We start from the raw sequence: 19,603 nt of genomic DNA on the forward strand, positions 1-19,603 counted from the left end.
AGCCTTGCATTTTCTGGATTCTAGGATTTACTTGCGCACCTGTGGGCTTTAAAGAAAAAAAAAAAAAAAAGGGCCTTCCTTGTTTGTTTCTTTTTCGCACCCTTGTACCAGCTGTGGTCGGGGCCAGGTAAGCGCGCCTCTTTTCTCTCCTTGGAGCATGAGTCAGCGCTTTCCCGGGGGAGGGAAGGAGGCCTCGCTGGGATACAAAGACTCGCCGGCTTCTTTGCAGCCTCCTGCCTTATTCCTCCCTGCCCCCTACCCCCCGTTAATGATTAATTACGCACCCGACGGCGGCAGCCGCTTGGCATGGCGATGCCCTGCCGCCCCACGGCCCTTATGGGCTCCCAGGTGCCTGTGGCGCCGCGTGAGCAGCGGCCTCACCCTGTCCCGTCCCCCCGCCGCCTCAGCCGGGCACGCCCCTCTCCCAGTCTCCTTAGCGGCTCTCCCCCTCCCCGAGTCAGGCGGAGTTGAAGCTGGCAGCGACGTCGTTTCTTGCTGCCGCCTCTCCCCAGTGACCGAGGGCACCGACGCTGACCGGTGGGACTCCTTTTCCGGCCGCCGCCCGACGGCTGATCGCCGCCGTCGCCTCTACCGGAGCCAGCACTGCTCGCGAAGCAGCCATGAGCTGGGGTACAGAGCTGTGGGTGAGTCCTGGTTCTCCTCTCATTGTGTCTGGGATTCGCCGCCTTTCCTTGTCTGCTGAGGCGGTTTCCCTGGGGGAGGCGCGGGGCGGCCGGAGCTGAGGCGGCCGCCGAGGCGCTTTGTTCGACGCTGACGCCGTGGGCACCGGGCAGGGGTGGCCTGGAGAGGGGTACGGACGGACGAGGCGTTGGAAGCAGTTGAGGGAGGCGGTGTACACGTTGGGAAGGGGAAGCTGAGGGAGGGCGGGGGCTCGGTGGGGTGGTGGGTCAGGAGCGCCTCGTCCGGGGTGTGGGAAAGCGCGCGGCGCCTGGAGCAGCCATGGCGCTTGCCGTGGCGGAGGGGCCGCCCCACCGCTTCGCCTCCGCCTTTTGCCCGGTAACGGTCACAGCAGGTCGGGCTTCTTTGTGTGCACCTCCTGCCTGCCTCTGAAGCAGAGGGAGAGGAGGGCTCTCGGTGCAAGGCGGCTGGGGCCGGCGGCGTGCCTAGGGTGGTGTGGGGCGGGGTCCCGGCGCGGCTCCGGCCGCGGCCCTGGCCCTCACCGGGCACTCTGTGGGCGGCGGTGCTGGGCGGTCGCAGGGCTGCGCCTCTCGAAAACCACCGGACTGCTCTGACGAGTAAAGTGATTTGAGCTGTCGCCCCTAATTGGAAGCAGCTATTATATGGCTTTGTCTCTGAAAGCATCCCAGAACGTTGGCTAATACTGTATTGTTTTATTTTTTTGAAATGCGAAGATTTGGCAGCAAGGAGACAGACAGTGTCTCCGCCTGCCTGCGTTGCATTGGATCCTTTCTTAAACCTCCACCTCAGAAGGGCAGTAAAGAAGGGGCTTCTGGGGGGATTTACCGGAGAGAAGCATGGTGATGTCTGCTCGCAGGCAGTTGCGGGATGTTTTTCTTTTTTTCTGTTGTCAGATTTCCTACTGTTGTTGTAACTGGAGCTGACACTGATCGTGGGAAATGTTAAGCAACAAAATATTGTTGTATCAAGGAGGGTTTATTGTCCCCATTTTAAATGCTGCCGGCTCTTTACTTGCTTTTAAAGAGTGTAAAGCAGAGACCTTTGAGATCAGAAAAAAAAAATACAGAAAGCTAATCACTGCAGTTAGAAATCTGGACCTAGCATTACACCTTTTTTTTTTTTTTTTTTTTTTTTTTAAATTTGAAGTTGAATTAAATTCCTTTATCAGTAATTTCAAGTACAAGGCTATTAGTCTTCTAGAGGAGCTAAGATCTGCTCAGCACCAAGGCAACTAGTTGCCAGAGTGAGCTGGGAAGTCAAAGGCAAGCTGTGGCATTGCAGCCCGAGTATCTGGGTGTGAGGTACAGGAGCTGGGGCCAGTGAAGCTCCTGAAGCCACCTGAATTAAGTCATTACTGTCTGTGCAAAACGAAGATGAAATAGCATCTTGTCAATTATATTATGTTGGAGAAGCCTGATTAAAAGGTACTTAGGGGTTACTGTACTGTTTTGTGCAGTACCTTGTACTTTACAGAGGCATGATGAGAATTGAGAAAATGCACTTAGTGACAGTGATGCTCTCACAAAACTGAAATAGGAAGCTGCTGTAATATTAACAGCAAGAAGTAAGTAAAAGCCATGATTTATATTAGCAGTGCAAGTGTGTCTTGGTAGCTCATGCTTTTGTATACTTCAGAGGAAAGGTTGTTCGTTTGGAAGAGTGGGATTTTGCATTTTCAGAGAGCACTGAGTTTATGAACACTTCAGCATGCATCATTTCAGAAAACAGTTTCAGGTTACTCATCCCAGCAGAGTCTATTTTTTTCCTTTCAGCTTGTATATGACAAGGTTTTGTAGTTTTGTCAAATCTTATATTCAGTTTTGTAAGACAGTGTTCATCTTCCTTATGTGCTTAAGGAATACATACAAAAAGGTGGATTTTGACCTCAGGCTTCCTTTTAATGGCAGGAATTTCATTCACAGTGTCATGGAACTTAACTTAATTTTATCTAGACCTACTTTTTTTTTTTTTTTTCTTCTCCCTAAGTCACTGCTGCTTAACTGCTAATTTGAAGAAATATCAGAATTTTAAACTTACTGTTTTATTACAACACTGTTATTTCTGCAAAACTTAATATGTTTTTTGCTTGTATCAAGAGATACCTGCAGCTCTACACTAATGAGGGAACTTTATGCATAAAACAGTTGTTTTGTAACTACACAACTAGACTGACTATATACAGGTTTTGACATTAAAGTGTACTGTTTAACGGGTTAGCTTTTTTTCTGTTGAATATAATACTTGTAAAATTTTTTTGTTATGGAGCATACTGTTTTATTAGGAAAAAACATTCAGTGCTTCTTAATGATTGAAAAGATTATTGAACATCTGCTTGTTTTAACAACTTGTGTTGGAGAAATAAAGATTCTATTTTCTTTTTAATCTGGCACAAAATTAAATTAATTAAATTATCTTAAATCTAGGTTAAAAACACAAGGAAAACCAGTATTTGTGGAGCTTCAGTGGCATTAGTACAGCTTCAGAAGGCACCCAAGCTGTGCTAGATTTGTTAATGGTAGCAGGGTACTAGCAACTCAGTGGTCTTAGGGTCTTCAGCTGCAGAGAGCTGTTCTGTACAGGTTTTCAGGAGACCTTCTTGAGCCTGAAGCTCTCCCACATTAGTGCTTGCACCTGTGGTCGTAAAGCAGAATTTTTCAGAACTTAAACTAGATGATGGTTTTCTAGATACGTTTTCAGAACTTTTGCAATTATGTGTGTAGGTTTTGCTGATTCATGGAGGCAAACTTGATGGTTCTACACCACATGTTTTAATATCTCCTTAATTCTGCTTTCTGAGATGATTATCTCTTTAAGCAGATTATTGGTGTTTTATGGTGTCAATCAGAATTGACAGTTCTGATTTTTTTTTCTGGAGTCTTACTAGTTTATGCTATTTCTAACATAGTGAAGAAGTGTGTGTAGATTAATTTAGAGACAAACAAGGAGCCAGTAGAAAAATTACAGGGCTACTCATACCTGATATTTATGTGGTACTTGTTTGTTATGGTATTGAATTTATGCATATGCTAATTAAATGGTTGTATCAGGGACACGATGAGGGAAAGATTTGCATTGATGGGCCAGCCTTTTCTTTACATTCTGTAGCTGTGATTTTGCTTGTCTGTTATGGTTAGGTTTTTATTTTGCTTTCAAGCAACTATTTTTACAAGTTCAACACCATTTTCTGATGTGGCTGTGCATTGACGGAAACATGTGCCTTAAGCAGGCACTTAGTTCTTTTCACTATGTCATGCATAAACATCATAGTACCTGTAGTGTCCCATTTGACAGCATTTTATGAAATAATGTGCATAATAGTTAAATAACTGTTAATTCATTTAAGCCATCCTGACAAATATTTTTATTTGCATTTATCTTTGTGGCTACTCTCCAGCATATTCCTGAAGATATGTCCACACAAAAACTAAGATGCTTCAGTGAACTGCCTTCATGAGAATGTTAATGGTTAGAACAGAGTACTGAGAACTGGGAAATCTGATCTGTAATCCTGTTGAAATTACATTTTCTGAGAATTTGATTGTTGTGCGCTACATTTTCCTGTGTAATACTTTTTTTGTAGGCAATAATTGTAAAGCAATGATCATTTGATGACAGCGAGCACATGGTTGCAAAGTAGTGTTGCTCCACATCCTTAGTAATGGAAAACTGTTACAGTTTATTTAGTTATATTTTTTCAGAGGTTTTTAAACCTCTTATCTTTTTAACATGCTCTTTTGAAAGGCAGCATTTTTATTTCATTGCATGAGCAGCAAAAGGGTTTACATGTTGAAGTCTTGGGCAGACTTGCGTACTTGCTTTCTAAGATGCCCATGTTTGACTTATATGAAACTGCTTCAATAGCCATGGCAAGAATATAGGTGGATGGAATTAAAATTGCTTTTTTAAGTAACTTTAAATATTTGGAAACAAAAATGATGGATTCTGGTATGTTTAAGAATCTAGTCAGGATGAGCATTTATTCAGTGTATATGTTTCTGTACATGTGGAGTTGAAGTATATAAATGACATTAACAGAATATTTAAGAAAATGTGTCTGGTTATCATTGTCATGGGGTTAAGTGTAGCTAAATTGAATATGTAATTGCTTTGATTCTGAAGGTTTGCTGAGCTTTGGAGACTGGAGGATGGTTGATAATGAAGTTCTTGGCTTAATGAGTGGAGACTAGTGAAGCTCTGTATGATTGACACTCTGAAGTTGCTTCCTTTTAAAATTAATTAAAGAGTCTGTACTGTCTCCTGTTAAAAAACATCCTTCCTGATTTTTTTTTTTCTGTATTTTGATGCGCATTCTGTCTTTTGAACCTCTGTGAACCCCTTGGCAGAAGAGTTTGAATACCGTGTCAGAGCATTTTCAGTCTGTAAAACCAGTCTACCCATGTTTCTCACCTCTTGATGAATATTTAAAGCAAAAATTTTGCTGAGAGCTTTTGTGCTAAGATTTCATGATTAAAAAAACAAGGGTATAGAAGATTTAATGATAATATTGTTGTGAGCTCGTTGGGGCTAGAAGCACACAGTCTTTTCTAATTAAGAAACTACCATCACTGTAGTGACTTCAGTGACTGGACCAAAGAAAGATCGAAGTATACTTGGTTATGTGTTGTTTCTAATCTTTCCGTAAACAAAATTTGTTCTGTGCCTTAAACCAAGTTTTATTTACAAAAAAAGGAAACAAATACCATTGCATTGGTAGTTTTTCAAAAGCTGTTAAAAATTGTCTTATGCTTTCAATGCCTAATTTAGACATTGTTTCCTTCTTGGTTTAAAATCATGTATTTTTGTGGAAGAATATAAATTATGTGGTGACATTGTCTAATCTTAAAAATTACCAAGTTTAATTATATGGAAAACATCCATAGAATGTAAATATGAAAAATTACTTCAACAAGTAGCTAAATATTATGTAGCATATTTCTGTTGTAATAATTTCTTGTATTTTCGTTTTTAGAGAAACCTTTCTATGTAGTTAGTGGCTGTGGTTATGCAGTCACTAGCATTGTTAATGCTCATGAATTGTGGGGGATTATAGAATGCTTAAAAAACATTGAAAGCCATTCTGAATATCAAACCATAGCATATGTAGAAATTGTTCTGTGCTTTTGAATCTTAATATTTTGTAAACTTTTTGCCTTTGTGCTGACATATATGGTGTTAAAGACTATATTCTATTTAGTTCATAGATCTTTGTGAGTTGAAACTTGAATATTTTTTCCCCAGATTTCTCCTTTAACTTAATGCGAAGATTGCAAGCAGTATTCTGTATAGATTCTCTTTTCAATTCAGTGTTCTTGGTGTTGTGGTCTGCAAATGTGTGGAAGGAATGTGTCTTGTGGCTGAAGTATGAAATTACAGAGTTTTGCAGATGCATGGAATGGCCATATGTTTCCTCTGTCAGGGGTAAGATACTGGATATAAAATGCTTAACCTCTGTGAGGTTACAGTCTTGCATGAGGGGTATTGTGCATATTGTCTCATCCTTGTGAAGACCTCTGAGATTTCCAAATAAGTTATATAAGGATCAAGTACTTGACTATTGAATGTGTAGTTACTTCAGGCTCAGGAATGAAAACAATTGTATCGAGTTTTTTTGTCCGTATTTTTCCAGCAATTGTCTGGTTCATAAACATCTGACCTTTATACTGACTTTTCCAGGAAGGAATGAGTCATTGTCTTGAGACTTTATCAGTTTGGGTTTGATGTTGAATATAATTTAATTTAAGAATACATATGTGTTTGTGCCTTTCAGAATCTCCGTAGAAAATATTTTTTCCAGTTTTAAAAACTGTTTATCACCTGATATTTATCAAAATGAAATCTGTTTTTGTTTATAGCCCCACTTGTGTATGTAGTTAGAAGTATATGCATACATGTTTCATGGCAGTTTGTACAAACAGACGTGAGACTTCACTAATCTGGAAATGCTGACTGCTGGAAAAATATATTGTTTTCAAAATTTATGTAGTTATCCTTATTGATAATACAAATGTAAGAGTTGCCTGTGTCAAAATTCTGAATGACACAGCAAGCAGTTTGATTTCCTGGGTGAGGATAGCAAGAAGGTGAGATTGCAAAATCTTTTATCTCAGACAAGCAGAGGATTTCTGTAAATAACATATCTGTCAAAATACTGATCCTGTGGAACAGCAAATCAATCAGAAACTGAGATAGAAAAATGCAAGAGAGAAGTCTTCCATCACTGTTTGGGTTTTTGCTTACGGTGAGGGGTACCCAAGGAGGTATGATTTGTGCTTTGCACAGTTTGTAAAGTAAATACCGAAAGATGGAAGGCTTGTGTTAATGCTCGTGTAGAGTTGTCACTGATGCTGTAGACCTACTGAAATGAGTCTAGAATGTCTACAAGTTCATTCATGCGTTTAAATTAGTTCTTATGCTGGAATGATTTCTGTAAGGCCCTCTCTTATGAATACAGTAGTTATATAATTCAGTCCATACATTTGCAGAGCAGTATTTTAACGTGCTTGGTAAAGCCAGTAATGAAACAATGCAAGAGGTTTTTTTGGTGTGTGGTTTTCTTTCTTTTTTTTATTGGAGGGGAAGTTCTTTAACACATTTCAGATTAAATTTTCATTGTTCATAGCATCCATGTGCATACTTTTTCAGCAGCTTGAATTATTTTTGTTAGAAAAAGAATTCCCCCAAGTCCAAATATGTTCAGCCTTTTCTTTGTGTTGGTGAACAAATTGTTCAGTGAAAGCTGAAATTCCAATCAGCTTGTTTCATTTTGCCCCTAGTGAGTTTACATACCTCAGTTCCAGTGCTTTTTTGGCAGAAAGTTTAGAGTTTTGTCTTCCCATGCATGTCAGTGCTACAGCTGAATGGGAAGAGAAGGAAAAACCAAGTATTACATTAATGAAAGTCTTGTGGTTTTCATTAAAATGTGGACCCTCTACACTGATTTTATGGAATTACCTGCAATAATAGTCTGAGTCTGTTTTTTCTCAATTACAAGTTCTATTCTGAGGAGAGTGGCAGCAGTATTGTGTTTCCTGCTAGGTGCCAAGAATAAGGAAGAGCTTAATTTCAGACATACTTATTTTTCTGTTAGTTTCTATTGTATTGAATTTTGAAATAGTGAGATGTGAGATTCATGAATATCTTTATTTTTTCCTTAGTCAGAACTCTGCTTTTACTCTGTCATTTACAGTAAAAAGGGTATTAGACTGCTAAATCTGCTTTTTGGCATTGCGCCACATATATAGTTCTGTTACTTTTTACATCTTTCAAAGGATAGGTGCAGTCTTCGAGTGAGGTAAAAAGCTAGATTTGCCAGACATGCATTTTTCTTGGGTTTTACTGTTGAACACTTGCATGGTTTTGGGTGAGTAAATTTGTGTCTCTGTTAGTTATATAGTAAAATATAAATAATTTAGGATTTTTAAAAAGAAAATAAAATTAATATTGTAGTAATCCCTGCATTTGTAGCATACTTCATCATACTTTAATGTGTAAGTGCAAAGCAGTAAAGTGTTTTAAATTGTTAGAAGCAAAACACAAAAAGCAACAAATTCTAATAACTTGTCCTGATTCCCTTTCATCAGACTATTTGAAATACCCATTCAAGTGAAGTTTTAAATGGTTAAAATCAACTGTGCACTAAAAAGAAAATTCACCGTTTTATCATAGTATCTATTAATGCTTATGCTTAGCTTGTCAGTAGGCAAGTACCATGCAAATCAGTTCTCATTGATACGCAAAAAGTAGTACAACATGCTTTTTTGTAGTTCCATCTTAAATAAGCAGGTTTTTTTTTCAGTATTGTACAGTGACATAAATGACATCTACTTGAGTATGAAACATTATTTAAGTACTGAAGAACTTCTGAAATATAACAGTGATTGTACTGGAGAGTTGAGAGGCAGTCTTACTCCCACGTGCTTGAGTAGGGAACCCCAGATATAAGTGAATATGTGTGCCTTTTGGATCTTCACCAGATTTGTACATTCTTTGGAAAGACAATGTTTGATTGCTGGTTTCTTTCTCATGATGGGTGCCCAACTCAAGTGGATGCAAAGACTTCACTTTGTAAATTCTATTTGGCAGAGTAATTGAGGTGGTTTTCTTTGAATGTGGATGTGCTTCTTGTATACTTTGTTTTTCCTTCAGGTGCTTTATTGCTTTGAAAGAGTAAATCATGTTTTGCCTTTCTAATAAAGTTTTCAAATAGCATTTCCTCTAGGTGGTATAAGGTTTTCTTGTGGTGATGAGCAGCAAAATAGTTGATATCTGTGAACAATACATGTGCTGTGATGCAGCTGGCTTTCTCTGCAGCAGAGGAATGCTTTGGTAAAGGAAACCATAGTATTTCTAATGCCCAATGCTTCCCCCTTCCCCCCTGCATTAAGTTGATAAAATGTTCCTGTTCTAGCTATCTGTTATGAATCAAATAGTCCTGCACTTGTTTCCCCAATTTATATGAATTCAGTCACAATCAGAGGAATATTTAGGGTATTTAACACCTGTGATCAGTAGTTGGAATGCGTTTTGTGTTTTAGTGCCTAGAACCATGAGTCAGGCAGAGGACTTGTGTTGTGCCATGTCCTATGCAAACACAAGAATATGAACACCATCCCCAATTCAGTTAACTTTCAATTCTAGTCAAAGGTGCGTGGTGGTTTTTTTTTTTTTTGTTTTGTTTTGGTTTTTTTACTGATCATGCTAAACGACAGAGTTGTGCAAAGCCCAGTATTTTTCAGCATGATGATTAGTGGTCTCAACTGCAGCCAGCACCTTAACTATTCCTTTTGGTAAGCCTGGGAAATGAAGGATGCTGATAGGGTAGATCTTTGTTACCTTAACTGGGGATTGGCGCATAAGCAGCCTAAGAGAATGCAGGAAATACTTGTTGAAAAGTACAAGGGAGTGTTGTAGTCTCATGAAAAACAAACAGCAATCCTTTGGTATAATGAGGTAATAGAGCTGGAATCAGACACCAGTGCCCTTGAAAAGGAGGTTAAGAAAGTAGTGTTTGATACAATAGAGAAAGATGCAGAGAGACAGGAAGAGATGGCCAAGTGAAAGGAAAAAAGTTAAAAGGTTAAGACCCTAGTTTATAAAGCGAAGTGCAGTATCTGATAAGACACAATGAAACATGTTCTACTGTAGTCTTTTCTCTGAAAATAAGTCAAATTCATTAATTAGAAGACACGTTAATAGAAATTGACAAAACAATTTTGTTCTGAAGAGTCAAGTCTGGATTTCCTCATCCCCCTAAATAAATTTAGACCCTAATAGTCTAGATGCTTAGCTATTTAATTTTACCAATATTTGTTTGGTTTATGAGCAGAGGTTTCACAGGATCAATGAAGCTCATTAATGTGTTTGAGAATAAGTGTTTTATACCAGGAACTCTTCAGAGCAGATTTTTTGAGAGGATGTAATTGCAAAGCTGATTAAGGCTGCATGTACCCTGGTGATACTACAGTACTAATGCATTCTTCAAGATAATCTTACAGGACAATCTTCTATTTTTCACCATGCCCAGCCCCTCCAAAGTATTCCTGTGGTAATGTGCAGTACCTCCTGAGTTACTACTTTGCATCTAAGCTTCCTGGCTCAACTTGTAGATCGTAGTTGCTGCGCTGCATTATTTAAATCAGAAGAGGTTACTGATGGTATGTTATTTTCTCTAATTATTTAATGGGATTTCTTCTCAGGCTTATGAGCTTTGACTGCTGTAAACTGGGATTTAGTAGAACAAGGAAATAGGTTAGTACCTGGAATTATGAATGGTGAAAATCTTACTCTTGAATGATTTGGAATTAATCTAATTAATTAAAAGTTTGATCTTAATAACTATGGTTTTTTATTATTTGGCAGGTTTGCTAAACAGTAGATGATACATTTGAAATCTCTGCAATATGGTTGAGGTGTTATAAATTTGTTTGGAATAGGGGGAGAAAAGGATGAAGTTGTGTTGAAAATTTCCTCAGCATGTTGTTATAAAATGGGAAAAAACAGACTGGAAGAGCTGGCTAGGTCTTATATCTAAGATGGTGGTGTATTTAAAAGGAAAAATTAGTTTATTGAAAATAAATAGTAACTTATCAAGAAAATCAAATGCCTGGGATTTTTGTGCTTTGTAAGTGATATGAAGGGAATTTAGGCTGTACAGTTGCTTGAAACTTAAATAGAAATGTCACCAGGTGATGCAATCCATGTAATTTTGTGAAGTATCCTGACTCTTTGGCATGATACTCAAATATTTACTCCTGTAGCAAGAGGTGTGGTGGTCTGATTAAGTTTTTAGTTTGAGACCTAAGGAAATAGGGGGTGTGGGTTGTTAAGTCATTAAATAGTTACTTTTCCTGACTGATCTTTATAACAAGGGCAACTGTTTCTAAAGCAGCTTTTTTAAGAAACATTTTTGGTTTAGTGGTGGGTTTAGGGAGCATAATGATTATCTTTTCCGGGAACAATGTTGCAGGTCCTCAGGCTTTAGCCTGTACTTGAGAGAGACTAGTGTGATTCCACAAGTTTCAGCTGTACCATCTGCGTTTCTGAGAGGGAAATAGTGAAGTAGGAGTCCCTGTGTGTAACCAAGATGTTTTTGCTGGAAGAAGCATCCAATCAGTGGGTTGAAACTGGAGTCCTGTAAAACCAGGAATTGGCTCTGTATGTTAAAACCTTAGTAGGTGCAAACAAAATCTATGACAGGCAGAGTGTACTACCAGCTCTTTATTCTTGGATGGCTTAGCTAGCACTCAGTGGCTTTCAATTACTTTGGTTCTGAGAGGTATGTCATTTAGTTTCACTGAAATTTCAATAGTTGAACTGAAGTAATTTTCTTAGAGGTTTAAAATGAAATCTTAAGAGTGAAATGCCAGTGGGATTTATGGTTAGTAATTCTTAGGTAAAACATGTTTCCATATTTTTGTCTGGTCTGTACTGCAAGGCTATGGACTGTGTAATGAATGCATCTTGACATCATTTGTATAAAATGCCTTGCAATTTTTGAGAAACTATATAATCAGTTGATGGTACCGAATGGCCAGCATTCATCCTTTTTTGAGTAATCAGATAGAGTGGAATATTATTGCTTCAAAAATAAGTTTCAACCTTGAGTTTTTATTCTGAAAATACAGCTGTTGTTCAATCAGACAACTGAGAACAGTGAATTTATAACAAAGACCTTACATATAAATGTTTTGTATGATCTTAATAGACTACTTGTAATTCTTTTTACTCGGCATTTCAAACTTCTGTCATGCAGACACGATCAGACTAAGTCAAATCTGAGGCTTGTGGCTTTCATGACTTTTTCTTTATTAGGTCATTGGAAAAGAGGCTTAATTTTTTGCTGACTTTTTATTCATTTGTGGGAAGAGGATTGTACTTCTCCTGTATCTCCAAGTTAATGTGACAGTTGTTTGGATGTTGCCTGTGATTCATTCAGGACTAGTTCCAGTTATTCTGTTAGGAAAACAGCATAGCTTATAATGTCAGTTCTTCTGTCCTTTCTTAGGTTTTTTTTTTTTTTTTTTACTCAGTACAAGGTATTTTCAAACTTGTTGATAATTTCATTTATAGGTGACATTTCAGTAATTAATTTCACTGTACAGCCATTGCAGAATGCTTTCTTTTCAATTATGGTTATATATTTTGTTTGTTAGCCATTGAGGAGTAAGTGATGCATATTTTTAAACTTCTAAATTTTTTTGTTACTGGTAACAATGAAATACAAAGGCAAGACAACACTTGGAAGGTTCATCCATTCTAACACTGTCCATATAAAAAGATGTTTTGTATAGTCCAGTATAGATGTTTTGTTCTTTAAGGTGATGAGTTATAAAGCATTTCTTCAAGAGCACTTTGCAAATTTTTAATTTATTTCCAGTTGATTTCAGTTATATCAAAGTAGGTCAGTATGCAGTTTATCATCATTGCAAGAAGGTTTTGTTTGTGGTTTTGTGTTTTTTGTTTGTCTTTTGGGTAGTTTTTTGAGTTGTTATTATAATTTGTTGAGAGCTAATGTGGGCACTTGAAAAATCTAAATAAAAAGATGTATATTATCTTCAGAAGTGCATGAGTCTTTGTTTGAAGTTGGTTCCTTTATCTTTAAGTATCTCTGGCATTAAATATAATGCAATGGGAAGTTTATACCAGGAAATGGCATCCTAATGCATGAAGCATTATTCTGCCATGAGATGCTATTTTTGTGAGGAAAATTTGAAGAATAAAGAGTTATCAGTGAAGAAATATTAGGTAAAATTATGTCTAGCTATTTGTAAGAAGGTACAGTTATTTGTAAGAAGGCTTTTTGATGTGTGGTTTTCTTTTGGGCTTTGTATGAGCTGTGGTTTAGCATCTCTATTACATGATTTAAAACATGTGCATCACCTTAAAAAGGTGTTACCAAAGACTTCTATGTTAATATTTCAGTAGGCTTTTGTAATCAGTATTGGCATACCAAGAACACTTTGCAGTAGCCATCATTGCTTTAAGTTTTTTGAGTGGAGACAATGGTAGATGTGTGCTATGTGGTGCTTAAGTGCCTTGTTTGTGGGTTTCCCTTTTGGCTGTAAACCTTTAAGGATAGTATAAGACAAGGCATTTCTAGTAAAGCTGTATTTAATAGGAGCTGACACAGAAGGTCTTACAGCTCATCCAATTACATTCATCTGGCTGAAAACCGTTTTCTGTTTCAGCTGCAAGTAGTTAATTTGAATTACATTTAGTATGTTGTTACCCTACATTAATATTACCCTACATTAATCCTAAGTTACATCTTGAGGAAAAAACCGTTTTTCCCAGTATTTTTCCTCATGTTTTTATATGCCTGATTTTTAGCTCATTGTTTGTGTACTAGTTGTGCATTTATTGACGTTATGGTCCTGTTAAATTGTTATTCAGCTTTGTGATATAGTCACTGGGGATCTACTTGTTACCGTTTTAGTACTTTACCTATTACATCTATTTCATTGCCAAAAAACTATTTACCTATTACAGTTGTAAAAGTGACTAGAACGGTTTCTAAGATACTCATATTCAGAAATTGGAGGTGACTGTGCAGATGTGGTGATAAATGTACCGTGTCACGTCTCCAGTTGTCTGTTAAAATGGGGAAAAGTGTTTTGCAGCATGGTGAGAAACATTTTAATTAACGTTTTAGTTTATTGTTGAGTTAGGAATCCTTGATGTGAGAGGTTTGTGATACTCATGATCAGCAAAGTTCCCTATTAATCAAAACACTACATATAGGCTTAGTTAAAGGTATGATTATTAAAATACTAATATATTGTATCTCAGCATGGTTTTAAAATGCAAGCAGAGCAAGTTAAACTAATGATGGTGATAACCGTGAAGATAGATGATGAGAACTGTAGCAGTTGAGAGAGGGATAAATTATTTTTAAATTGCTCTGTTGTTACTAGGGATTGCCTCTCTGAACTGGATGATACATTTGATGTGTGCGTGATCCAGTTTGTGCAATGCTAGAGATATAAGTATTTAGTATGGGTTGTGCTCCTTGAGAGGCATAAAAATTTCAGATTATGTGTAACAAAACAACCCCTCACACTTAAATTTTACTTTCAGAAGTGCATTTTAAATTGTAATGGGTGTATTATCAAATGAGTATTTCCAGCTTAATGGAGTGGGAAATGTGTAAATATTAATGCTGGTCACATCTCACATGAGCTGTTTTATATATAATCTAATTTGAAAAAAATCAAGTTTTTAACAATTATAATAAAATCAAATCCAATGTAGGAGATGCTTAAGGAAAAGACAGTTCTTTTGCATTTTTTCCTACCACAAAATCCTGATACGTTTTTAATTACCTGTTGTCATGATTTAATCACTGATTTGAAAATGTTTCTATAGGATACAAAGTGTTAAGGCTCCCCAGATACAAAATGACAACTTTTAGTGCAGTTTTAATCAAGCTTGTAGTCTTAAAACCAAAAGTTGGAACTCCCAAATGCAGTTAGATGTTTTCAGTTTTACAGTCAATGTAGTAAGAAAAGACATAACAGTTTTATTCAGTATAAAAGAAAGTTTTGTGATTTGTCATTATTTCATGCTTTATTCAATATTTGAGGCTGTTTCTCAGAATTTACTTAATGTTTTATGACAGTTCCTAGGATATGGATTATTTACTGAGTTTTATCACTTACTGTTAATGTTTTGCTTTTTTAATTCCACGAGGACCATGAGAACATGGTAAAGACATAAGGAGCACTTAACGTTGAAGAATGAAGTTACAAACGGTTGCATTTTCTGTACAGGATGTAAAGAAAGTGCTGTGGCAATGACAAAGTACAGGATAGGTTCCACATTTTTAGGTGATAAAGAGACTGCACCACTTCTCTCTACAAATAGGTTGATGTGTGGTGAGGAGTGTTAGGTTCATAAGGCTCTTTGGTTTGAATTGGAATTTGAAAGGGAAGTACTAGGATTTGTAAAGAGTTACTATGCTGATCTGCAGTTCAATTTTGAACTGCATCTTCACTATGTTGTTGAGCACTTTTGTACTATTTTGCTCTTTATTATTTTTAATTTGGTAATGAAAATTAATTATGAAAGAAACCTATTTACTACAGCAGCAGTATTTCTGGCTGTCGTCAATGGAATAAGATGCTTTACATGGAGTATAAAATTAACACAGTGCTTAAGATGTTGCTATTAAATTGGTTTTGTGGAGTACTTCTTGATTAGGGCTGAGAGAAGGTTCTCAGTTAAAACGGCTTATCAGAATTACGCTAAACAAGGGGACTCTGTTAGGTTTTCTGTTTGCATTTAAAGATAAAAGATTAATGTTTATCAGAAATTGCAATATGTATTATTTCAGTACTTGTAGGCTTACTGGGTATTTTAATTACAACTGTTGTGAGATGGATCTAAAAATTAAAACCAGGCTATGTTTGTTTTGTCCCAGTGCTATAATTTTTATTTCATGAGTTCATTGTTGACTCCATTTACTGTTGAGAAATACTGCCATGAAATACATTTTAAGGAACTTGTGGACATGAGTTTAATTTTCTAAATAATGTGTACCTTTATTAAATACGTATGAGAAAAGTTAAGGGATATACCTTCCTCTGTGTGTTGAAGTGGTTAACTTCTGATGATGATACTCAGTGCTTGGATTCTGTATAGATACTTCTATGATATTATAGTTATCAGAATGATTAACAGTATTATTCAACACCCTACCAAGCAGAATTTTTTTTTCTTTCTACTTAGTCCATTGAGAGAAGGCTTAAATACGCATCTTTAAATGTGAAACATATCAAACTGACTCATCTGCATAGAGTTTGTGCACCTACTTGTTAAACACTTTGGTTTTTTAAGTAATTTAAAAATGGTATCGTTAGAACAGTCTACTTAATAGCTGAGCAAATAAATACAAGGGAGTGATATTTGGATGACAGGGAAGTGGATACTCTCTCCTTTTTTTTTTTTTTTTTTTTCCTCTACCAGATGACAGTACTTCCTTGTTTTAAATCTGTATCACTTGCTATCATAGTCATTTTGGGTTTCTTTTTTTTTTGCGTTCAGAGCTATGACTATTACAGTTCTGAACTATAGTATAGACTCTTGACAAAGTTATACCAAACTAATATTTACATTTCAGTTCTGTAAAACTCACTAAATAGTGCATTGTAAGCTAGGTTTCATAGTGTAACTGGACATACTATAGTACAGCTTGTATGGAGTTTTGCATGTACATGTAAGGGATGGAGATGCACCTTGGATAAGCAATGACTGTGATCTGAGAAGCCAGGAATGAAGGCTCATTGAAACACAATAAGCATCAAAGCTGGTAGAACTTGTTTTCTTCTGAATTTGTGATGTAGGGCATTAAGTGTTCCATCATATTCCACTTGCAAAACCTTTAGCATTCCGTTCTTGTCTCCTCTCTACCTTTCTCCTTGTCATTATATCTCAAAGGTAATAACTTCCTACTCTGAGGGAACGTTTTGCTTTGTAACATCAATACCACTCCCTTTTCTTGGGCACACAGTTCTAAGTTCACTCCCATAGTGTATGGAGAGATAAAAACAATGCATGTTCTGCTTCTTAGATGCTATGCCAGACTGACCAGGGCAGGAGCTCTGAAACTGACAGTAGTCAAGATCTATTTCCTCTTTCTACAAGTTTTTAGAAAACAGATCCTTTAGAATGCAAAAATAGTCACATATGGAAGAACTAGAGAGCGTCAGGGCTGCTTGCTCATTCCGTCTCGTGTGGTTGTGTTTCTAATAACACTGTGGAAGTTTCTATAATTTGTAGAGAGGCATTTAAAAATTTTTAAAGTTTTCAGTAGTTTCACCAAGGCATTGTTTAGTCATACACTAAAATATTCACCTTGTACATTTAGTATCAAACCATATAATAATGCTCTATAACTGAAGACTGAAATGATTCTTTGCACAACTTTTCAAAAACGGAAATCTTGCAGCATTATTTTCCAAGCCAGGTACTTTGTACTTGCTGGTCTTATGGAGGCTAATGTTAGGCATGCAGTAAATGCACTTGCTTTGTACAGAACCTCTGCTTCACGTGATGCCTTCCATAGCTATTGGTCATACAGTGAGCTCAGTATTCAGCTGCTTCATTGATGTGTGGCCCCAATGCTTTATAGTCTTATTTCCATGTTGCTATAAAGGTGGGATTTTCTCCAGGTATTTCTTACAATGAGTGATGTAACTAGGATTAAAATCTTTGTCTGCCTCTATCAACTACGTTCAATCACTCTCAGATGACTTGGGAAGTGCTGGCATTCTGGCTTGGCTATGATGAAAATAAGATTTCCTTGATCTTTAGGGGAATGGACATAATCATGTCTTTTGGATATACAAGACAGGTGTAGTGTTATCCCTGTGTTAAAAGGGCAACTATTTTAATCCATTAATGCTTGAAAACATATGATTTTTTGGATTCTGATCCAGTTTTCAAAGTAGGTTTTCCTGGTATATATGTATGCTTGTATTCTGGTTAGTGATACATTCTTTGTGTTTGTGTGTGTGTGTGTGTGCTCATATTTTTCTGAAGTGATGGTAAAGAATTCCAGAGTATCTTGTGTCTTTACTAACGTGTAGGTAAAGATGTTAGAGCTCAACCACAACAAACAGCCCTGTTTACTGACAAGCATGATGTGAGGAGGCTGTGATGGGTAGCAGAGAGGAAAGATGCCTCTAACTGTGTTCTGAGTGCTACAGACTATGTTCGTAGAACTTCCTGAGGAGGACAAGGAGATAGTGCACTTAGGAAACTGCTTTCCCTGGGGAGTGAGGCAGGCAGTGAGCATGACAAGAGACTGGGGCGGGAGTCCCTGAGAGAAATGGGAAGCAGACCAATAGGTAATTTCCAGTAGGTAACTTGTGAAGAACTGACTTTCTCGTTACATCCTGATACAGTGAGGTAAATATGCTGTTTAAGTTTATATGAATGTGCCCATCCATTAATTGAAGAATCTTGGACTTATAGAAGTTGAGATGGCATTCTTTTCCTCTCTTGTGTGTCCCAGCTGTGAACTGTGAACTTCCAATCAATTTGTTCTGCTGGCAGCAGTAGTGTGAGTGAAATGGAGTGCACCACTGTAATCTCTAATTCCAGTCTTTAATGTCTTTCAGATGATGTGCTGATCTTTAGATGCAGAACTTGATTCTTTTGTGGCTCTGCATACTAATTCCAAAGTAGTCACAAATGTTCCTACTTCTGTCTATGGTAGATTCCTGCGCTTCTTGGAAAACAAATGTCACACCTGTGAAGTTGTTAGCTGCTGAACAAGACATCCCCTCCTGTTAGGCCTGCCTTTCCATCAAAACTTTCTAAAGCAGTTCCCCTCCTGCTGATCTGAGGTGATCTTAAAAGAGAAAAGCATTGACTTTGTATTTATTTTCCTCAATTGTTCTTCATCTTTATCTTAACTTTAGGAACTTGATGTATGTGTTGTCTTACAGCATAGTTAGATCTCCAGTAGTACAGTACTACCTTTAAGTTGTTTGCTCACTTTGTCATGCCAAAGTTTCTCGAATCATAGAAACTGACTTTTGAAAATCAAAATTGTCAGTGTTTGGGGTTTTTTTTGAGAAAATATACAAAAGTTTAACAGGCAAATGGGGTTTTCATTCTTCATTCATGCTATGAAGTTATTAATTCTTTATTCCTTTGAGCAAAGTACTCTTTAATCCAGCTACAAATTTTTACATTTCAGGCATTTTCATTTTGCATATTAATAATTTTAAGTCTGCATTTCTAGCTGTTTCTCACAAATATTTTCACGCTGTGACATACAATTTACTGTGAATACCAGTCTCTTAATTTTTGCAAGCAAAATAGCTTTGCCTCCGGAAGGGCAGCCTGCAAAATGTTTTCCGAAGTTCTTTTTAGGAACTATTTTTTCTTTTCATGTCTCTAAGAGACTAGTAGATTTTCTTCATAGTATCCTGAGTGTATTTTCTATACCTAACTTTTGGTTTAATGCAAAATTAAAATGCAAAGTACTGTTCAGTTGATGTATATGCATCTGTAATTTTTTTTATCTGAATACTTCTGCTTTATTTCCAGTATAGCTGTGGCCTTTGTTATTGCTATAAACAGTCTCATTGATATTAATCCTCTATAGTCTGCAAAATACTTAGCCTTTAATGTTGCTTACAGACACATTTTTTTTTTCCTCTCTTAACTTTAATACACCAATTGTTTTCAGAGACGAATGAGGAATATTTTGCAGGTTAGTCTGGAAGCTACAATCCAGAACTTGCAGAAAGCAGAACAGCAAGACACTTTCTCGTTTGTTTTTGATACAGAAACAGCTCTTTGTTAGAACTTACATGTAAAACTAATAGGATGTTTTTAAAAAGTAAACTAATGTTTAGCTGGAAGCAGTTCTTGTCCGCCTATTAGAAAGAAGCGCATAGCAGTTTCAACGGAAAAAAGAGACTGTAAGACCAAA

The 19,603-nt window shown here is 37.1% G+C and overlaps 1 protein-coding gene across 2 annotated transcripts in view; it reads left to right on the forward strand.

Annotated features, from left to right (window-relative positions):
• The first annotated feature begins 503 nt into the window (after window positions 1-503).
• FNBP1L (formin binding protein 1 like) overlaps window positions 504-19,603 on the forward strand; it is a 49,129-nt gene continuing 30,029 nt past the window's right edge. For both annotated transcript variants that reach the window (XM_054384052.1, XM_054384054.1), the window contains exon 1: window positions 504-644. In XM_054384052.1, coding sequence (XP_054240027.1) covers window positions 621-644 — 24 coding nt within the window. In that variant the 5' untranslated portion in view covers window positions 504-620. The remainder of the gene's footprint in view (window positions 645-19,603) is intronic.

The sequence above is a fragment of the Indicator indicator genome, chromosome 10 (genome assembly GCF_027791375.1).
Source record: "Indicator indicator isolate 239-I01 chromosome 10, UM_Iind_1.1, whole genome shotgun sequence".
In the NCBI taxonomy this organism is placed as follows: domain Eukaryota; kingdom Metazoa; phylum Chordata; class Aves; order Piciformes; family Indicatoridae; genus Indicator; species Indicator indicator.